Genomic DNA, 23,530 nt, shown 5'->3' on the forward strand with positions numbered 1-23,530 from the left:
AAAGTGGCTTGTTAGCTACGTCTGGCATGACCAGATATTTTATAAATATCTTAGCTAAATAACACAAAACAACTAAATGGTGGTAGGTAATGCATCTGATTTTATATACTGCTTTAGTAAAAAAAAAATATTTCCTGGCTGACGATGCGAGCAGCAGGATGCAAAAAATTAAAATGAATGTTGCTAGTCTGGACATCTTACCATGCCAAGGTTGCAATAAATGTTTCCTAAATGCCACATTTGATGTCAGCTTACTAATGGATTGCGGGTTTTGTGTAGATTTGGACTTAGGTTTATTCCACTTTGTTTAAACGATGAAGTGGAGGAAGCTTAGTGACGAGTCCATAGCAACCAGTTTGTGTGTTGAATGTTACCCAGAGTGCTTTGCTGAATGGTCTCAATGTTTTGTTTTATTTCATGTGAATACTAGTTTACTAGAGGAGTAACTTAGTATTTGAAGTAATGCAGAAGTAATGCAACGTTAGTGAGTAAATCTACTGAAATGGCCACCACACCATAACAGAGGAGTGTGATGTGTAAGATGAGAATGCAGAGGTTTGATGTGTATATCATTGCTGTAAAAACAATGGTAATCTTTATATTTTTGCTTATCGCAAACCAGTGCAGAAGGTATTGATAAATTGTCGGGAGGGTCATGCATTTTTATTTTTATTTTTTTCTAAATTGTTTTGGGGGTGTCGTAGAAAAATTATTACTGGCGTCTATTTTGACTAAAGGTCCCAAAACTGTTCTGGTGGACCCTGAAATAAATAACGAACAGTCCCTAACCTGCTCAAATCTCTTACTGAACTGTCAGCAATAATGTTGCATTGTGGGAAGTGTAGGCACCATGTCTTGAAAAGGAAGATAATGCGAGGATTAAAATACAGAAGGATATCTTTGGTTAGATTTTGATCCTTTTTTTTTTTTTTTTTTAACTGTCCTGTCCAACGTAATTGATAATATAAGTACGCAAGCTAAATTGATGGGAGTACTCCATTTTTAAATGAATGATTGATTATTAAATGATGCTGATTGCTAGCCTCGTGAGACCGTCCTGATCTCGCGAACTCCAGTTTTATGCGAAGCAATCCATCTGGCGGAGTCAGGTTAGATGATTACTAATTAACTTATCAATTAAAGGTGTGTGTGTGTGTGTGTGTGTGTGTGTGTGTGTGTGTGTGTGTGTGTGTGTGTGTGTGTGTGTGTGTGTGTGTGTGTGTGTGTGTGTGTGTGTGTGTGTGTGTGTGTGTGTGTGTGTGTGTTGTTATAGACAAGGGAGTATTGTTTTAGGAAAATATGTAGTCAGTCTAATCATTGACACCAACAGGAATACCATTGCAAATTCAACAATGATAAATGAAAATCAAGAGTGGCAGTAAAATGTAAATTTTTTTTTTTTTCTTTTAGAAACAAAATATTAAGGACAAGTAATCAAAGATGGGTTTTATTATAAACATTGGCACACCTTTAATCTACATACATTTAAAGTGAACATTATTCTACTTCAGGCACAGCCAAAACCGCTGTAACTGGTAGATATGCATGCACACAAATCCTGATGAAATGTATCGTACGCATTGTAATGCCTCGGCAGCCTCAGCTTCTCAAAACATGTTAAAGCTGTTGGAAGTGTGGCCTCAACTATTTCCACCTTCATCTCTGTGACCGGCACCTCCCATCCTATCCAGAACTTTGTGAGGCTCTTTAACTCAGCCTGTGATGCTGTTGTGAATAAGCAGATGATCAGACAACACAGAATCTGCTGAAAAGGCTAGAGTAGCTCAAAAGATATATCACAGTAACAATAGTCGTACATACCATTTTCAATAAAGGTTTTCAAGTAGCCAGATACTCGACATACATCCATGACATCGAACTCAACATTGTCTTCAATATTGTAGCTGTCAAAGATGACCGTTATGAACGATGGCCATATGATGCAATGCAGGATCATCTGAAATCACATGTAACTCAAGCTGTATTCAAAATATTCTTAAATCCTTTTAGTATTTGGCATTGATGCAATTTACAGTCCCAATGGACTGAATTCATTTTATGAGGGGAAAAATAAATGAGAAAAATTATATAATTTAAAGTCGACGAAACCTTGTCTGTATAAAGGCCAGTTGTTTGATCAGACTACTGTTAGATGTGCCTACGCTGCTGTACCTGAGGTGTGACTTCTGCTTCAGACTCCCTGGGAAACAGGATTGGGATTACATCTCTTCTGTGAATGAGAAGGTGCCACAGTCCTGTCTCTTTTAAGCCTTTTCGGAACTGATTGATTTGACGCCTTGTTCGCTTGATAATCTGCAATACATGGCATATTGTACACAAAATCCTTCATCAGTAATCTTCTCTCTGATGCTTTAACGTGGAAATTCATGTAGTTACAGTTAACATGGCCAGATGTTTTGAGTGTATTTTCTGACCTCCCCACAATTTTAGATCTTCACAAGCAATTATTAAATGTCTTCATATGTACCTTATTTTACGATGCCAAAAATAGCTCTTAAAAATTTAGAGACATAACCGAGGGATGTCACTTGGATAGTTTAAAAACAAAAAGCCACTCAGGCCTCCAGCTTCAGATAATTAGAAGTTGAATGATGCAGATTTATTTGGGGATTCTGATGCAGATGCACAGGGACTTCTGATGGTTGTGGCAACAGAGGGCAGAAATTGTCTTTAAAGATAAACTGGAAAACAACCAGTCCCTGTTTTGTTGTAGCTGTTCTGCTTTTTGATTAGATTATTTTTCTCCAATTTTGCTTGAGTTGACAAGTAAAAAGATTTTGATGTCCCTTTTTTCTTTTGCTGACAAGCCGATGTCAACTCTGTAGCTGAGTGACAAAACAATTGCAATACATTGCTGAAATGGCAGGCAGCTAAACCATATATAACACGATAAAGATTCAAGGACATAGTGAAATTATACCGGGGTCAGGTCACAGGGGCACCAGCTCCAGCAGGGGACCCCAAATTATACTCCATTTTATCTAATGACGGGAATCAGTGTATTCAGCACTAGGTTGGTGAAATTACAATGAGTTGAGGAGCTAAAGTAGAGTAAATAGAAATACTTTGACATTACAGCATGCAAGAGAATCCACTCATAAGCTTGAAAATCACTGTTGACATCATGTGACGGTTGACCCCACTTCCTGTTGCAACGTTGCCTATGAAGAAACACAGTCTTTTGAGCAATGTTTTTTTTAACTAGTTAAATGAGTCCTGTTTAATTTAACAGTGACTACCTTGAAGTTTGCATTGAAGTGGCGACGTCCACCGAATGTTGTCTCTCTTGTAGAATGTGACTAAAGTTCGGTCTTGCTCCTCCTTGTCTTGTCTGATGTCCACACTCAGAAATAGGCTTTTTGAATCTCTGTTGTTGTGAAGAAGGTCTTGTGAAAATAGCAAACCAGCTTGTTTTCCATTCTGAGACAACACCAAAAAGAGCAAAACAAGAACATTAAATATGAACTATTACTTATATAAGTTGTCCACAAATGAACACAAATAAGATGAAAGAAAAATGTACCACCTGTGGTATTTGTGATAATTTCTTCCTTTTCTTCAATTTCTGTAGGTACTGACCCGATCATAATGGACAGTCCGTTCCAACAATCTGAGAGAAAATGATTTATAATCAGAGATGGGAAGTAACGAAGTACAAATACTTCGTTACTGTACTTAAGTAGATTTTTCGGATATTTCTACTTTACTATTTTTTTTGTGGCGATTTTTACTTTTACTCCTTACATTTTAACACGAATATCGGTACTTTCTACTCCTTACATTTTAAAAATTGGCTCGTTACTTTAGTTTTGTACAAGAGGTCGTAATGTCGGAGAATAGCGCGGATACGCGCCACACACCGAGAGCGGGCGCGTGCGCCACACAGAAAAAAAAGTGAGAAAAAAAGAAAGAGAGACTGCTGTCCGGAGGATAATCAGTTGAGATGGTGTGTGTGCGTCCTTGAGAACTGTAAGTCGTGTAACTTATGTTGTCAGTTCATTTAAGCCTGTTGTTGTATTGGTCTATAGTTCCTGCACAGTTAAAGTAGGTTAGCTAGTGATTTAGTTGTTTGTGTTCTTCACCTGTTAGCTAGGTTTCACGCAACGTCATTCCCAAGCATCAAAAGAGAGAAGTTGTCCGTGTTTTACAGACACACCTGGGGGCGGGGGGCGAAGTTTGAAACCAGCATCAGCTTTAAATACGGTCCTAATCTAGTCCTCACTAGCAAGTTTCAAATAATTTCACTGGAGTTACCGTTATTATTTTTCACGTGATCAATACCGAATTCAATCTAATTGGATGGGAATATACTGTAGGCTACGTTGCATGTAACGCACCACTACAAGACGACTCCACAGATAGATTCGGCGCTGCATTCTGCATTCATTTGCGGCAAAAATAATTGCAGCTTGATGGTGGTAACGTTAGCACTAGTAGTATGGACGGCGACATGATTGAAAATGTAGAAGAAACAGAGATCCCAGAGATTAGGCAGACAGCAGCAAGACATTCCCAATCATCCCTGGCCTTCTCTGAGAGAGATGTTTGAGATAGGCTAGGAGGCATGAAGTATGACTCCTGGCCAATGTGCTGTGTAACTCTAAAAGTATGGGGAACTTCTTAATTAATCTATGTTTAGTAATTCATATTGTATCCTTTATTTTCTTTCTATATTTGAGCACACACACATACATGTAGATTCCTTTAAATGTTAAGGGGACGATTAAAAAAAAGCTACGGATCTGTGAATTCTCACAGAATCACAATTGAATTCATATCTTGCTACTCAGTCAGAATCTTATTAAGCTGGAGTCCCAGTCTCTGTCACAATAATCATATATGTGATGTTTGGCAGACATCCATTTAAAATGTAGACAATGGCATATAAAGAGCCTGGTTTTTATGTCCACTGACGTTTCTCATCTTGCACTCTAAGTAACGTGTTGTCGCAGGTAGCTTTCGCATAAAAGTGGTTGTCATTCGCAAGGCTACTTTTACTTTTATACCTTTAAGTACATTTCAAAGCCTGTACTTTGTTACTTTTACTTAAGTAAAGAAGTTAAATCGTACTTCTTTTACCAGAGTATTTTTAACAAATATAAAATATCTACACTTAAATACCGGAGTAAGTACTTTTGCCATCTCTGTTTATAATAAGGTATACAGTATAGGGTGTATGGCAAATGCTGTAAACAGATCCACGGTGCTTCAGGTCAGTATCACAGTAGTCTCGCATTACTGTACCAGAACTATCTCCACAGCGCTGCATGTCACAGTGAACTCAGTACTAGAGAATGCAAATAACAGCTCTGTGTTTAAACAAGTCTTTACTAAAAACAGGTCAAATCTCAGGGCTGCTCTTTTAGAGGTATGCAGTGTTTCTTGCAATTGACCCTCTGACAGGAAAAGAGAGTCATGTTTACTGCTTCTCAAGTTTTAACCTATTTGGATCTGACCATTAGCTAGCAAACCTGCTTTTCTATCTACAATATGTTGCTTTTGACTTTTTTTTTGGATGAATTTACTACTTACTAAACCTTGTGTGTGTGTGTGTGTGTGTGTGTGTGTGTGTGTGTGTGTGTGTGTGTGTGTGTGTGTGTGTGTGTATATATATATATATATATGTATATATATATATATATATATATATATATATATATATATATATATATATATATATATATATATATGTATATGTATATATATATATGTGTATATGTATATATATGTGTATATGTATATATATGTGTATATATATATATATGTTATATATATATATATATGTATATATATATATATATATATATATATACACATATATATATATATATATATATATATATATATATATATATATATATATATTCCTTCCAATTCTAAACTTTGAAAATGTAATCTTTCAATTTAATTTGTTCTCAGTAAAATGTGTTAAGTTATGTAATGTATTATCCATTGAGATAAAAGGATTAGGACCAAGTATAATATATAGTATTTAGCAGGGTTAAAAATGTCATTCTGATTTCCAGTGTATTGTAGGAAAAAGTATACCAACAAGAAGAGGTTATTTTTACTCCAAGGTATATTCTGTAACCCATAAGAAGGAATGAGCAGGGACTGATTAAAGGTGTGTTGTTCATCATATAAAAAGACAATTTACACTGGGCCAGTAGCTTCACATTTTACTCTTATGTGAGACAAAGAGAGAAATGAATCAGTAAGACAGATTCATGCAGTTTCTTGTGTTTCAAGATCAATCAATTGGATATATGCAGGACCTGGAGAATAACATGGAAAAAAAGAAGTAATGGTCAGAAGAAGGTTGCAGCTGTGCTTACCTGTGAAGATCTGTGACAGTCTCTCTCTCTCTCTCCGTTTCTTATGTGTACTGCAGTGCTGCATTGGGTCTGTGTAGAAACTGCCCATAGCCTAAGCTGGTTTAACTTGTCCGTACAGGCATTGTAAACGCATGAGTCAAGCTTAGCCTAAGGCAGCTACGTTTTTTAAAGGTCAACATTTTATAGGTGACCGTCAACAGATTCTGCTGCCATACAGGTCACAACTAGGACTGGGTCAAATGGTTGGGAACAATATTACAATATGAGTTAGAATATGCCTCCAGATAGATGAATGGATGCAATTCTTAATTTTACACAAATATCAGCCACAGTAAAGGTGCAATTTTTAGTGTTTCAGCACAATACACAATACAGATGAATATAGTAATATTCTGTAGTAATTATGCAAGGTACGGCAGCTTTATTTATATAGCATATTTCAAACCCAGACAATTCAAAGTGCTTTACATACTGTAGGCAAAGAAAATCATTAGAATGACATTTAAAAACAATAAAAAACATACAAATAAAATACAAATGGAATAGAACAGAAATACAGTTACAGCACATTTACAGTGTTGTAATAAGTTGGAAGTTGCCCCAAATGCAAAAAAAGGAAATCAATCAATCAAAGGCACAGCAGAGTTTTTAATTAATGAATGAGTTTTTGGCATAATTAAGTTCCTCTAAATCCTGTCTAGACATGAGACTTCTAATTCTCGCTTTTTGTTTGAAATGATAACATGTTGATTTAGTTATTGCCTTGATGTGGCTGCTGGAGCTCAGATCTGAGTCTATTAAACAACAAGATTTGTAACTTGGATTTCTGTCTTTATAGCTCTGGAATTCAAGATGCTTTATGCTTTCCAACTAGTCGCCAAATACACAAGTTTTTTAAGTGTACTTTGTGGTTAAGTACACTTAACCACAAAGTCCAGTTTGTTTGATCAGTGTAAACACTGTGTACTCTACCAGGGCACGGTGTCCACTTGAAAAGATGGTGTATGGTTCATGTGTACTCGGGTACGGTTTGCATCAGGTCTGAAAACCAACTGTACCAAAACACAAAAGTGGACTGCTATTTCACGCGAGAAGCAGTCGGTGAGTAGAGTTGCAAAGGGAATTCTCAATGCCAATTGTCTCCTTCAAAATCTGAGTATGCGTGATGCACGCGCCAATCTCATCCTCTGAACTGCACAGCCATGGGTGATAAAGTACTCTAGGAAGGCAGGCGAGATGGTCATTCTTATTGCTAGTAGGAGTTGTAGACGTGTCTCTCTTGGCAGAGTCCCTCCTGTTCTTCCCTTGTGTACTTTTTGCAGTTTTGACCTGTGATCCAGAGACATGCAGGCCAGGTGAACTGGAGACTTAATTGCCCATAGGTATGAATGTGAGTGTCCATCTGTGTCATTTTGACTGGTGACCTGTTAAGGGTGTATCTCAAAACAATTAAATTTACAGGCTCCAGTCTTCTGTGACCCTGAAAGAAAGAGCAGGAATGAAAAGTTGGGCTTTGAAAGTTTGGTTGAGTCAAATCAAAGACTGACTTTGTTTTAGGTGCTCTCGGTTTCTTTACTTCCACTCCAGCAGGTGTGAGCATCTTGGGTTGTAATCAGTTTACTTAAGTGTTTCAGTCCCTTTTTATTTTTCACATGTTCAAATGTAGACCACACACACACACACACAGACACACACACACACACACACCTATGCTGTATGTATATATTCAGCTCTATCATTGAACCTTTTCAAAATATGGATACATTTACTTTCTGGCCTTGTGATATGGAACCTTTCTAAAGAAAAAATGAAAAATCTTTATAGTCTTACATTTACTGGCCTCATCTCAAACTGCGACACTAGTATATAATGAGGCACTCTGACGCCGTCTAGTGTTCACTGTGTACTCACATGAGGTACAGTCATACAAAGAGACAAAGTCAGGATGTTGGTAAACAGGGTGGTAATAAGAAACAAATTCCAAAGGGAACTGGTAACTTCCTCTAAGCTACATTATTCTGTGTATTAAGTATTTGTTTATTTTTTTATGTATGTTCTTCATCAGTACTGCTTTTGTGTGCTTCACTTTATTTTACTTGTCTTATTGAAACTACCCAGCTGAGGAGGCCCCATGTTCCAGACAGTCAACATGTTAGAGTAGCCCCCCTCCATCCCTCCAGATGCCCCTCGGGGTGACAGTGACACAAGTGTCCCATTGTCACAACAGCGTCTCTCAGGGGGGAGGGCATGCCTTGGGGGACATCAGTAGATTAGCTATGACATTAACCCCCCCCCCGCCCTAACACACACACACACACTCCCCTCACAGACGCTTGCACGCTCCTACCCATAATCCCTCTGTTACAAGTCACTTCCCGTTTCATGAGGCACTGAGAAAAAGCAACAGATCATGTGAGTGTGTTTTGTGCTTGTGGTTGACTTTGGAGTGAGTTTTACACTTCTGACTTCCCAGGCGGGAGCTGAAAAATCAGAAGAGCAGTCTTGACATTTATGTGAGTATTTGGAGGTGAGCACTTAAGTGATTGTGGCCTACAGCATGAAGGGCATACTGTATTATGTGTGTGGGGGAAAAAGAGGAAGGGGGGAGTTATGTGTACAGTGTGCATGTGTTCTGTATGTGTGGGGGAGGTGCTGTGCTTGCTTGGCTATGCACTGTGTCCTAATATCACTTATACATTTGTCTTGGTTGGTTGATCAGTTGATGTATTTATTTGCATACTGCAGTATAACGGGACACATTTTCCTTTATTTATATATCTCTTCATCCGAGACTTGCAGACCAAGTCAAGTGTTAGCACAGCCGGTCAATGCATGATCAATATATGATCAGCCAGAGAGCTCTCAGGCTGTACTTTACTGCAAGATCAAGACTGTAAAGATCCTTACGGACCGTTTAGTCTCATGATTGATTGAACACACACACACACACACACACACACACACACACACCGTAAGAGGAAAAACTTGTTTTCAGAAATAACCTTTAAATAATCTTTGTACACTGTGAAAAAAAGAAGGGAGAATTACAGACATATTTATGGGTCTGATCCTGTTGTGTATCACAATCTTCATTAAATATTCAGCACAGTCCCTTATGTCAGTGTGTCAAACTGTGAGCCAGCACAGCAGAAATATGAGAAGAGAGAAAAGACCGAGAAGTGCAGAAAGAGACTGAGATAGAGAGAAAGACAGACAGTGCCTGGGGAGAGAATAGGGACTGAAAAGCAAATAAGAAATCATAAAGTAGGCAGTTTCTTTTCTATTAATCTATAAACAAACATATTGTGAGTAAACACAGGAACATCTGTTGTCCAGTAGTCAAAATAGCAAATAAAAAACATCTTTGAAACTTTTCAAGCGGTTACTACTGTATGCAGTTTCACACCTCAATCTCTGACACACCCTGGTCTCGCACACCGCAACATAAAAGGTCCCAGATGCGTGTGTCACTGCTGTTAAATTTAAAAAACATTTTCCTCCAGTTTGGAAACTGGATCAGATGTTTCGAGTGGACTAGCTGTGATGATATTTTATGAGATGTGGTCTTTGAGGATGGATAGACAGACCGGGGAAGCTGAATTCAAGGTCAGATCTGGGATGTATTTTATTACTCTCTATTTGTCAGCTGAGAAAAGATGTCAGTAGAGGGTTTACTCTGTACATGTTGATTTCTACATCGCTTCATCATGTTTCCAGCCTCTCTCCTCTTTTGTATCTTTCCCATTCTGTCTCTTCATCTTTCATTAGAGGTGTGGGACAAATTAGAGGAGTGATGGATGGGCTGCTCCTCTTTCAGGATGCTTGTTCATGCAGGCATGCACACTGAGTACACACACAGATATAGACATAATTTGTAAGTGTGTGATTACACACACACACACACACACACACACATACACAAACCACACTCAGCTAATGGACCAGCCTGTCTTATATTTCACCTTCGAGAGGGAGGGAGCACAGCCAACAGGTCTATTACTGAGAGAGAGCGGTATAGGGATTGTGATGAGCGGATGAAAAAAGAAAGAGAGGGGCGGGGATACGGCTGCAGGCGTACTGCGGCAGCAGCAGAGCGGCATGACGTGATAGAGGGGTGGAATGACAGACAGAGAGACACAAATGCACATGCTCGCAGCCCAGAGACCCACCAGGCAAAAGCAGACAGTAGCAAAAGCAGGTCCTGAGCCGTACGCACTCAGCAGCATACAGATTGGAGACAAACTCACTTGCTGCTTTCTATCCTGATGCTTGCAGAGGGTGAGTGTAGCCTCGGTTAATGTTATGCATCTGTCAATGTGGCTGACTGTTGTGTACCTCTCCTTGTTTGTTTGTGTGAATCTGTGTTCTCTCATTTGTTGTAAGTGTTTCTGTGACCAGATGAAGACCCATGTTTGAAAGGATGACCATGTTGTGATACCACAGTCATCAGCGTAACAGAGAGATGGCTGCAGAGTGAAAGAGAGAGGTTAACAGAAAGAAAGGCAGAGCTTAAGTGGAATGCAAAGAGGGGGAGAGGGGATGATAGAGGAGGGGGTATACCGTAACCAGGGGTGACGTGATGCAATCTGCCTGAGTCAGCGTTATAGGGGCTGTATGACTCAGTGCAGTATGCATAGCATACTGTACATACTAAAGCGTGTGTCCAAGATCAGTCGAGAGTATTGGATGATGTGAAGAGTTGTAGTAGTGAATCAGAATGGAGGTAAGCACATGGTGATGTTTACAGTATGTGGTTAGTAGTCTGATTAGGCTCTCTCCTGTTTAGTTTATGTGGGTGCTTGTGTTTGTCTGTTTATGCTTCTATAATGAGTGCAGCTGGGGTGGATGTGTGTGCTCGACATGCATCATTTCCCCAGGTTGTGAGTGATTCACAATCTCTTTCGAAATCTTTTGAAACTCCTAAGTCGATGACTTCTCCATGTGGTTGTACTAAGCTGCCATTGAAAACCTCGTATCACCAGTTTTCACTTCAGTGAAATGGTTATCCTCAGTGAATGAAACCCTTACATAACTCCTTGTATGAAATCAAGATGCATTGTGATGAAGTTAACACCAAAATAAATGTACTATGTTCCTGGGCAGTTGACAATCTGGAGATACAAGGTGTTTAGACGACTTAGATGCTATGTTGTGGCATTTCTAAGGATGACAGAATATGTGTCATTGCAGGTCACTGTAGGCCAAGTATATTTCCATTTTGTTACTGACTCATGATAACATGAACAGTCATGTGTGTGTGTAATGTTTTCCTGCCAAAAGATGAGAACACTGATTTAATCAAAGAAAGTGACTTTGAAAATGAGTCGCTTCGGTACGGCGTCCCCTGATTGGCTGACAGTGTTGTTCCTGTTTGTCACAGCTTCCTGTCTCTGTGAATGGTGAGGCACTCTGGACCAATGGGAGGTTCAGTGCTGAGGATGCAACAGTGATCCAGGAAAAAACAGCCCATTGTTTCTGGGATGTCGGAGAAGTGTGACCACCCTCCTGCCGGCTCTGGCTGCTCGTTCTAACGGCACACTGAAGGACCCAGTACCCCATTGAGAGGTAAGACACTCGTGAAGCAGCAGATCTGGCACATGACATTTCATAATAAGCTGTTTATGAAGTTAAAATGTTATTCTTCTTCTGTTGTGATGCTTTTGCACCACTGTTTGTCACTAGCATATTGTAAGATGATTCATGACAGCACATTATCGCTGTTGTTTTGGTTGTTGTCATTATAGAGGTAATAACATTATTTATTATAGACTTTCCAGACTGGGTGACACACACAAACACACAGGGACAGCTAATGTCCTTCAGTTCACAGACAGAGAAGCCTGTGTTACCACCTCATTTATTGATTTTGCGATGAGTCAGAGGGTTTTCATCACAAGGGGAAAAAAAAAAAAAAAAAAAAAAAAAAAAAAAAAAAAAAAAAAAAAAAGAGAGAGAGAGAGAGAGAGAGAGAGAGTGAAAAAAAGGAAAAAAAAAGAGAGAGAGAGAGAGAGATCGATCGATCCTTTAAACCGAGGTACAGTAACTCAATTCAGGATGAGTATGTCATGGGACACAGGAGCTTAAATTGTGTAATATGATTATGAAGTTAGAAGCAAACCTTTAAGTTCCTTTTTTCTGCTTACAGAAAGTGCACGCCTGACCTGCTGTGTTTATGACCCAGGTGAAAAGTGTTTTTACCTCATGCACTGTAGGTCACCTCCTGACTATGTGGAGATAGAACAGAACATGTGAAAATCAGACAGAATAGGAGATTAGTGAAGGAATTAGAGTCCCTGCTGCTGCTGTTGCACACAATATCCAGCAGATGTCAGTACCATCCTTGCAGTGTAACGGAGAGAACTAGTCAAATGCTTTATATCAGCATTCTTCCACACATTTGCTCAGCCAATGATCATTACATTCACTTGAGACAAAAATACTGAAATTATCTATATGTATATGTTTATGTCACCATGCAAAATTCATGATGTTCTCAAAAAGTGTACTTCATTTTTAGTTCTTTCTACTTAAATACTTAAATATTAGAAGTACTGTCTATATCTATGAATGTCCCAGAAACGCTAACACTAACACTAACTATTATATAATTAGAGGCTCGCATTTATAGTATTAAGCAAAACTGCAAATTGATTAGTCAATTTATAAACATACAACAATTTCTATAATTGACTCATTGTTTATCTTTGGTTTCAGCCTCAGTCAAAACCAGCCTAAACCAAACCAAAAGTCTGATCTGTTACATGTTTGTTCTTCCTGTAGATTTTTAGAAAAGTGTATTTAAACAGGAATTAGTTTACATGCACTTTAAACTAATTTTGTTTGCCAGAAAAGTCACAATCAGTTTGACCTACAAACCTGATTGCCCAACTTGATTCACCAGTTTTTAACCCGCTTACAGCTACTGCTTTCAGTCATCAGAAATGTCTTATTGTCTCTTTCTGTGGATGTATAAACACAGACAACCCTCACCACCAGCTGAGTCTCGGTATGTCCTTACGTGGGCTGCAGTAGTACTGGTATGACCCCGCTGCCTGTATCCCCAGAGAATAGCCAATTTCCATACAGATAGACCCAGAGCCAGACCGCACCTGTGCTCCTGGAAACCCTAGCAGGAATTGTGAAGTGAAATTTAGGGGATAGAAATTAGCTGAAAGCAGGATGGATGATCACACCTGTCTCTGTTTACCTTCTGCTGCATCACTGCTTCTGTATGCTGCTGTGCAGGTCTTCATTAGCACTAAGTCAACTATGATAGAGCACAAGTCCTTGGTAAAATTCTCTGTTTTCTTTATCAGTATGTCTGATATTATAAATGGATAAAAGGAAAGTGTCCTAAAGATAAGCTAACATTTCCTCTATTAGAAAGTGAAATGTTATTTTGGGGTATGTTTTCAGTTTTTAAGCTCAAGCAATCAATCTCTTTTTGCTGCAGGGATTCTTAAAATGACAGAGCTTTTGCTCAGACTGCTGGGAAAGTGCGTGTGTGTGTGTGTGTGTGTGTGTGTGTGTGTGTGTGTGTGTGTGTGTGTGTGTGTGTGTGTGTGTGTGTGTGTGTGTGTGTGTGTGTGTGTGTGTGTGTGTGTGTGTGTGTGTGTGTGTGTGTGTGTTAGCCGCAATACACTATGAGCAATACTGCGATTAGATGCACTGTCATTAATCCAACATTTTATCCTTGTGACTTTGACGACTTAATTTGACACATCTTTGATTTACTAAAGACAGCGTCCCAAGAAGTCTTCTGGCAACACAATTTCTGCTATTTAAGATTAAGAAAGGGCAACTAGGGTTAAGCGTTAAATCTGTGTATATGTGAGAGCGTTTGTATAATTATAAAAATAAAATGTACTTACACTGTTCCAAAGCAAACGTGCTGTACAGGAAGTAAAAAATAACATACATGTATATGTGTCTGTACACAGTATATGTTTGTATCTGTGTTGAATGTGAGAGCAACTTGACCTTCTGCTGCACATCTGGACAGCAACAGCAACAATATTTGTTTACTATATTAGTGAGACAGTCATAAAAGTCCAGCTAAAGCATTTTTTTACAGTTATAATATCAGGCTGTTATGATGAGCAAATGTTTAAAAAAAAGTAAATACATATTCAGGCATTTTCACAGGCTGGGCAATAATTCAATATTGTCATTACATATACATACCCTTTTTTACACTTATTCATGTCTTATTGACTTGAAAATCTACACATAATAATACACTTAGTAACAACGAATCTTCTAAAATGCTTAATAGGAAAAATAAAGTTCTAAATAAAGTAAAAATAATAGGTGGAAAACAAACATTTTTATACCCAAGTGAATCTACTTGGCCTCACTCCTATTTAATTAATTGCCTGTCATAATTTGAACTCAAAATGCAAGAATTTATGTTATATTGAGATATTGTTTACATGTTGAAATAACAAAATTAGATTTTTACCAAAAATTGACATGTCAAATCCATTTCTCTCAGATGCTATGCTATGCTATGATCCTTCCCGTTCTACACGTGCTGTTTCATCCCTTTTCCCTCCCTGCCTTTCTTCCTACCTCACAGCCTCCCATCCTCTTTTCCATCCAGCAGAGCAGCACAAGGTAGTTAGAGAATACGACATTACATGAAAAGTTTCCCTTGACCAACATTTACTGCGGTTTGCGTAGAACAGAAGGGCACAAAGAGTTCTTGGAAGGGCTATGTGCTTCTGAAAGGGTAACAGAAACAGTGAATATCTGGAATCAAAGCAAATCAGGTAAGAACGATCTGATACCTCCTCTGAAGCTGTAATTGTGAGAGAGCAGTGTGTTTGGGCAATGATGTATGTCTGTGGGAGTCTTTGCAAGTGTGTATTTGAATTCATTTTGTGGAGAAAATCAGTTATTTGAGAACATAACGCTCTAAAAAGCAGCTAGACGTTGCTGTGAGCATGTGACTGTGTGTGAATCTGTTTTTGTTTTTTGAACTCCCAGCAGGCAAGTTTGATTGCGCAGACGCTCCATGCCTTGCCGAAAATAAGCTCAACTCGTGGTTTACCATGACTCAGTTTGTCATATGTGCTTGATTCACATGCCCACATACCATGGATGATTATCTATCTCTGTTTACCTGATTGGATTAAACTTTAGATTCGATTTTAACACAGTTTAAGTAACCTCAGAATGGATAAAACTAACTTTTTTGGGTGGGCTTTTGTGGCTGACATCTCCTCCTTTTGCTGTGGATTTAGTTTAAAAGTAGAGCACTAACATCAGAGTTCAATGCTTTTACTCATTATAGGTGTCTCTCTCTGTTCCTGTGTTTCTCCATTTAGGTCAGTATGAGTGGGGGAGTCAATGTTAAGTCGCCCCCCCGGGCTCCTCCATCATCCGGAATTCCCCTCCCACACAGCCTGTTGCCCTCCTCCCCCAAAGCAGACACCCGCCACCGGGCTAGTGATCTACCCAAGCCCTCAATACAGACACCTAAACACACACCCACACACACTCCCACACACACACCCAGGCACTCTCCTTTACTTTGCCCACGGACTTCCAGCATCCCTGGGCCATCCTCCAGGGACCCTAAGAGAGATGCCGGCCTGAAGAGTCAGCTCTTCCAGCGGATTGGAGCTCTACCTGCTCCCCAGGTGTCACGCTCCGCCTACAGCAGCCCAATAACCCAGCGCAGGGTACCAACGGCATACTCCAAAGACACACTGGATCTGGGAAAACCTGCACCGCCTCACATCCGCTCACAGTTTCCACATGATGGCAATCGCAACAGAAACCCCCTCGTCAATAAGAACCAAACATGGGGAACCAGCAACCTGCGTCCACCGCTCCACTTCTCAAAAGGAGACAACTCCAACACTGTATCCCAGGCAACGAGTGAGGTCATGCCACAACGAGAGGAGGAGCTTCCAGAAAACCACCAAGCCCAGTCCACCATGTCGAACAACGTCAACCTCTGCCCCTCTTTTGCTCAAACGAGCTACGAGCACGCCATCAGAGGCCGCAGTGAGTCCACCAGCCAATCAGACGAGGAGATGGGTACTCCTGACGACAGCAGTCCGGCCTGCTCTCCTTGTCCCCTGCCGCTGCCACCGATCCCATTCTCCATGCCAGTTATGTCCAAGGTGGCTGTCAGTATGCTGGATCAAAGCCTAGATAAGGAATCCACAGAGAGACACACACCTCGAGTTAACATGGCTACTGTGGCTCCCTTCAGCTACAGGTAAGTGGTGCACACTCACACACAAACACAACTGATACAACAGTTTATGAAGACTTCCATTACGAGCCCCCAATTACTGAAACCCATTGTAAAACCATTCTCTTGTCATTATCATATGATTACTGTCTCTCGTAGCAATTTATGATCCCTCTCTACTGATATACACACTTTGCCTCCCACTCTGGATACTAAAGACCAGCCCTAGAGCTGTGGCAATTTCAGTCTAATTCCTCTGTATCCTTTCCAACAATAATGTACATGTACAGTACAGGCCAAAGGTTTGGACACACCTTCTCATTCAATGCGTTTCCTTTATTTTCATGACTATTTACATTGTAGATTCTCACTGAAGTCATCAAAACTATGAATGAACACGTGGAATTATGTAACTGAAAACATGTCTTATATTCTAATTTCTTCAAAGTAGCCACCCTTTGCTCCGATTACTGCTTTGCACACTCTTGGCATTCTCTTGATGAGCTTCAAGAGGTAGTCACCTGAAATGGTTTTCCAACAGTCTTGAAGGAGTTCCTAGAGATGCTTAGCACTTGTTGGCCCTTTTGCCTTCACTCTGCAGTCCAGCTCACCCCAAACCATCTCGATTGGGTTCAGGTCCGGTGACTGTGGAGGCCAGGTCATCTGGCGCAGCACTCCATCACTCTCCTTCTTGGTCAAATAGCCCTTACACAGCCTGGAGGTGTGTTTGGGGTCATTGTCCTGTTGAAAAATAAATGATGGTCCAACTAAACGCAAACTGGATGGAATGGCATGTCGCTGCAGGATGCTCGTTTAGCCATGCTGGTTCAGTATGCCTTCAGTTTTGAATAAATCCCCAACAGTGTCACCAGCAAAGCACCCCCACACCATCACACCTCCTCCTCCATGCTTCACGGTGGGAACCAGGCATGTAGAATCCATCCGTTCACCTTTTCTGCGTCGCACAAAGACACGACGGTTGGAACCAAAGATCTCAAATTTGGACTCATCAGACCAAAGCACAGATTTCCACTGGTCTAATGTCCATTCCTTGTCTTTCTTGGCCCAAACTAATTTCTTCTGCTTGTTGCCTCTCCTTAGCAGTGGTTTCCTAGCAGTCCATGAAGGCCTGATTCGCGCAGACTCCTCTTAACAGTTGTTCTAGAGATGTGTCTGCTGCTAGAACTCTGTGTGACATTCATCTGGTCTCTAATCTGAGCTGCTGTTAACTTGCGATTTCTGAGGCTGATGACTCGGATGAACTTATCCTCAGCAGCAGAGGTGACTCTTGGTCTTCCTTTCCTGGGGCAGTCCTCACGTGAGCCAGTTTCGTTGTAGCGTTTGATGGTTTTTGCGACTGCACTTGGGGACACATTCAAAGTTTTCGCAATTTTCCGGACTTACTGACCTTCATTTGTTAAAGTAATGATGGCCACTCGTTTCTCTTTACTTAGCTGATTGGTTCTTGCCATAAATATGAATTCTAACAGTTGTCCAATAGGGCTGTCGGCTGTGTATCAACCTGACTTCTGCACAACACAACTGATGGTCCCAACCCCATTAATAAGGGAACAATTCCACTAATTAACCCTGACAAGGCACACCTGTGAAGTGAAAACCATTTCAGGTGACTACCTCATGAAGCTCATTGAGAGAACACCAAGGGTTTGCAGCGCTATCAAAAAAGCAAAGGGTTGCTACTTTGAGGAATCTAAAATATAAGACATGTTTTCAGTTATTTCACACTTTTTTGTTAAGTACATAATTCCATACGTTCATTCATAGTTTTGATGCCTTCAGTGAAAATCTATAATGTAAATAGTCATGAAAATAAAGAAAACGCATTGAATGAGAAGGTTTGTCCAAACTTTTGGCCTGTACTGTATGTGCAAGGATACACACACTCTTGGTGTTTTCTGGAGCAGAGCTGATTGTTAAAGTGTCCTCTTGATAGCCTCTGGCCTGACTCAATTTATTGTTCTCTCTTACTCACACACACAATGTGGGATGGAAACAAGAAAAGAGTGAATCTAAGTTGGTAGGTAAAAAAAATTTAACGTTAGTGTCTGATGTGTGTTGTTGAGGGTTGTGTGGGGTTTTAGTTAAATGAATACATCCACGAAGAATGAATCAAAGCAGAAAAGTATATTCATTGAATGTACAATACTTCATAAGATGAAGGACTAGAAAAATCCTTGAGCTTTTTTCTTACTTTTACAAGGATGAATTAATCACTGTGCTTTGTGAATATCTAAGATTTTCTGTTTCTATGATTTGCATTTAAGGAAATGAATGTGGACACACTGGGGGAAGGTCATCAATGTTCTTCTGCTGTCATACACAGGAGCTTGTGTGTTTGATTGTACGCAGGAACATGTGACGGTTGTGTAAATGATGTGTTTACAGGCTGCATGTGCAGGAGAGCGATTTTTCAGTGGACGAACTGAGTGACTGCTCTTCTGGATCCATAGAAGTCTGCTGTGATGACCTAACACTAGGTTCGAGACACACACACACACACACACACACACACACACACATCACTTTTCCTTTATCTTTGTCTCCTTTGCTGAACAAAATTTGCAGTCTAGTTCTGTCTGCCCAGTTAGCATCAGGGCGCCGAGGGCCCTTTTTGGCAGGTATGGATGCCTACTTTCTGGCAACCAGACGCATTTACTGCAACAGTCATAAATGGCGTCAGACTGGACAAGCCAGCAGTCGACCTTTGGGTCTCATTGTGGAATCTGAAAAGACTTAGTGAAGACTAAGGGACAACCATTCTCTGTCTAAATCTATGTCTGTCAGGCTCCTACTCTTCAGGCCTCAGGAACCATGTCTGAAGAGAGGTGGTGTAATTTTGTGTGTCTCAGCCTGGGGCTCTGCTGACTACAGTGGTTCCTAGAGAAGGAGATGGAAAAGAAAGATGGGCTCAGGATGTCAGGATGAAGGAAGATGACAGGGTTGATGTGGGTCAGTAATGACATGAAATGGGGCACTTCTCAACTCGCTGCCAGGGAGTATTGTTAAATGCACATTCATTTCAGCTACATCCAAGACCTTTCAAGGAGTTTGAAACCCTTCCTCCCACACTGTAAGAAATGATTCTGTGGTCATGTAGATTTGAATTAATGTATTAGGTTAAATATATTCAATATGATTGTGTTTTTATTTATATTAATATTTAATTAAATTTCAAATAAAAATGTTTGGAATAAAATCCACCCATTGTAGTTAAATAAAACATAAGCATTATATTTATCTAATCCCAAATAGAGAGAATATTGAGTTAATTCAAATCAATGTAATCAGGCAAATTTTAATTGAAAAGCACTTCCATTCAACCTAGCTAGCTAGCAGCTATAATGTTACCCAGCATGCCGTTCGGCTGTGTACATTTTTAGGCTAAATGTAAAATTATTAGTGTTAGAAATTGTTAAAGTCACAAATAGTTGTGTGCTATGGTGTTAGTTGTAGAGTGTTAGTTGTGGGTTATTAATTGTCGTTATAAATTTACAACCATGAGTGAGAAGGGTACGAAGTTAACACGGCTCCCGTTCTGAAATCACTCACAGATCAATTTGGAAGCGTACTGCGCATGACTGACGGTATTATGGTAAAATTTAATTCATATCTGTGGGAAAATTAATACCAGATATGCCTACGCACTACTAGAATGGACGCAGAGCACAAAAGTACGAATTGTTACAAATACGCCAAAAAGAATATTATGTTAATTAGTTTTGTAGACACTAGTTTAGACTAGTTATTCTTAAGAAAGAATATTTAGATTTAATTCATTGCATTTATTAAATTCAAATCGATGTGCAGATTAATGTAGATGATTTTTACTCAATTATATATCATTGATATGTAGAATTAAATTAATTTTTATTAGTACTATTTACACATTAGGGAGTTTATCTTTTTCAAATCAACTCAATATTTTTGTTTAGGTTATAATTAATTCTGTACTGTTTTTTATTCAAATATACTCATATTAAATGGATAACTATTAAGGGTCTCATTTAATTAATATTTACTCAATACCAAACCATGTGAAATATAATTAATAATATTGCTTGTAATCTATTGCCTCATTTTTATTGAGTAGATATGATGTATCTTTTCTTACAGTGCATTACACTTGCTCTTTTTCCCTCTCTCATGCCGTTCCTCCTTTCCAGCTTCATTGACCTAAAAAACCACAGTCCCAGCATGACCCCCTCCCCGTCCTTTAGAGTAAAGGTTTGCTCTGTACCCACAGCTATAGTCATGCTTGGTCGTGGTCAGTGTGAGTCGAGGGATGTGGACGTGCTTCAGAGATGTGACTTTATCAGTGGCTCAGTGAATCATTCTTTTTAATGTGGTGTCAGTTGGATAGGAGGGGATCAACTGCCTGGCTTTGAAATGTGCAGTCCAGAGTGTGTATTAAACTTAACTTAAAGTGCTCATATTATGCTCATTTTCAGGTTCATAATTGTATTTAGAGGTTGTACCAGAACACCATATATTTGTTGTACTGCACATTGCTGCAGCTCCTCTTTTCACCCTGTGTGTTGAGCTCTCTGTTTTAGCTACAGAGTGAGGCATCACACTTTACCATCTTTGTTAAGTGTTGCTAGCTAGTCAGTTGCAGAGAATGAAGACGTGCCACGCTAGCAGCTAGGCGAGCATTATAACGTGTGGTACAAAGTGACGCACGTTCGTCACGGAAGTAAAGGCTGGACTACAATAGAGCAGTTTGGAGCAGTTTGTGAACAGTGTTTTCTGTTGGAGATGGTAAGTCCCATTGGGGTGGACTTTGGGCTTTTTCACTTTGTAAACCTATAACATGCACAAAAAGATATATAACACAATAAAGGAAAGGGGAAAAGCCAAAAAGCACAATATGAACACTTTAAATGGCCAAAATCTTGAGTTTATACATCAAACAGATTATGTACAGTGTAGTCAGAAAGTATCAGGATGTTTTTTATTGTTTGTCAGCAATGGAATTTAAAATAAAACAATGGCAATGGGTTAACAGTGGTGATTTCCAGTTGTCCAGGGTACTCCCATCCATACTGTGTGAACACTGTAGGAATCATAACTCTTTTTATACATGGTCCCCAATTTTAGAAAGAAAGAAAACAGAGAATCAGACTGATAAAATGTGTATTTAGGAAAAGATGGAATCTACTGCTTTGAAATGGAGAAAATTGTGACACTTTCTCTCCACACCCTCCATGGCTGGTAGTGGACCTCGGGTATCAAATTTGCCCTGGCTACTACCCTGGCCAGTGCAAGGAAAATGTGTCCCTCTTCTTAAACTTCACAACTTTACTGTAAATATCATAGTCAGACATCATATTATATTATATTACCTCACAAACCGTTTTAAACCTTACCTTTTAAGTTCTCTATTCTTTTGATCATGCCTGTCTGTAAGTGTAGCCCCCAGAATAGAGCTGTTTGCAAATAAAAACATGGTGGACCAGCCCCTGTCTTTAAAGGCCTCCGGCTGTCTTGGGACTATGGTTGTGGCTGTGTAATTGGTCCCTAGAAGGCGTTAGAAACAGAACTAAAATTGTCTTAGACCCTAATCCCAACAGACTCCTCTGAAGCTGCATTTACATGGAGGGTGGGCTGACACCGTAATGACAGTCATTTAGGGAGCAGAGGAAAGGACAGGAACAGGGAGGAAGGAAAAGATTGGAGGCAAGGAAAAGAGAAAGTGAAAGGGGTGAGAGATGAAAAGAGGAGACTTGATAAGGTCAGTGGCTTGATGGATTTCCTTTTGTGTAAGAAGGAAATAGTCCAAACAGCAAATGTGTGCACACAGAAGGATAGATTGAATGATGGTTGAATATCTGAAAGCTGAGGGCTCTGAGAACACACAACACAAGCCACACAATGGCGTGATTTGGTTATGGTTGTCTTTAGTTACTACAGTAAAAGAGTAGTTTTCCACAAATCTAGTGTGTTTTTTTATATGCTAACATTCACTTAGATTGAATCAGATGTTTGTAACATAATCAGCTCTTACATCTTCCATTTGAGCCCCTAATGAAGACCTGAACATTTAATGTGACTGAAGCACCATGTGGTCTTTCAATTAGACCCCAGACCTCCTGACCTTGTGGCTCTCTGGAGAGGTGTATTTAAGCATGCGTTCATGTCTGCAGCATGCGTGTGTATGTGTGCTGATGTGACAGTACACAGATGGTGGATGAAAAATATATGTGATGTGGACTAGGTATCATTTTTCATCTCCCAGTGAGGGTATGGCCTGAATCCCTACGGACGCTCTCAAAGTACGTCAGCTTTGTCCCTCTCTGTCTATCTCCCTCTCCCTCTCTCTCCCTATCTCTCTCTCTCTCTCTCACACACACACACACACACACACACACACACACACACACACACACACACACACACAGTTACTGTACAGTCACCTAAAAACACAGAGGAGGTCATGGTTACATCTGGATATCAATGTGAAACACTGCACAGCATCCCACACCCACTCTTCATCTGACATTGACATTTACGGGTAGAAAACAATAAGAACTGTACTTTCCAGGTTATTATTTTTGAAATGAAAATGAAAATGGGCATGTGCTCCTTTGAAACAGTCACACAATCTGAAACGGAGATTTCATGATGTGTTTCTCAAGGCGAGCCAAAAATTACATTCAGTGGCCATGAGCCAACTTTCACTGTTATCCTGAAATGGATAATGGCCCCCTTATATAATATACACTTGCCAGTTTATTAAGTACACTTGGCTAAAACTGGACTGCAGTGTAATACAACAGTCCTGCAGTAAATCCTTTTTTCATGAAAGTTATAATGTTCAGTTTCTGTTGAAACTGTTTAAGACAGGTGTTGATTCAACTTTATGGTCATTTTGGAGGCTGCAGTGGTGCTGTTGAATTGCATGTAAGTTTATTGTAATGCATTTGATTTGTAGTTTTGATTGTAAGAC

General features: G+C 39.7%; 1 protein-coding gene across 10 annotated transcripts in view; it reads left to right on the top strand.

Moving 5' to 3' along the window:
• The first annotated feature begins 3,975 nt into the window (after positions 1-3,975).
• The window catches only part of LOC120558875 (neuron navigator 1-like), a 97,151-nt gene continuing 77,596 nt past the window's right edge, over positions 3,976-23,530 (top strand). For 8 of the 10 annotated variants that reach the window (XM_039800191.1, XM_039800197.1, XM_039800194.1 and 5 more), the window contains exons 1-4: positions 8,779-8,883; positions 11,737-11,921; positions 15,686-16,587; positions 18,970-19,061. In XM_039800191.1, coding sequence (XP_039656125.1) covers positions 15,692-16,587; positions 18,970-19,061 — 988 coding nt within the window. In that variant the 5' untranslated portion in view covers positions 8,779-8,883; positions 11,737-11,921; positions 15,686-15,691. Of the gene's footprint in view, positions 3,991-8,778; positions 8,884-10,526; positions 10,635-11,736; positions 11,922-15,685; positions 16,588-18,969; positions 19,062-23,530 lie in introns of those variants that run through there. The other 2 variants (XM_039800193.1, XM_039800192.1) reach the window with 2 other exon arrangements.

Source organism: Perca fluviatilis, chromosome 5, assembly GCF_010015445.1.
Source record: "Perca fluviatilis chromosome 5, GENO_Pfluv_1.0, whole genome shotgun sequence".
NCBI lineage: Eukaryota > Metazoa > Chordata > Actinopteri > Perciformes > Percidae > Perca > Perca fluviatilis.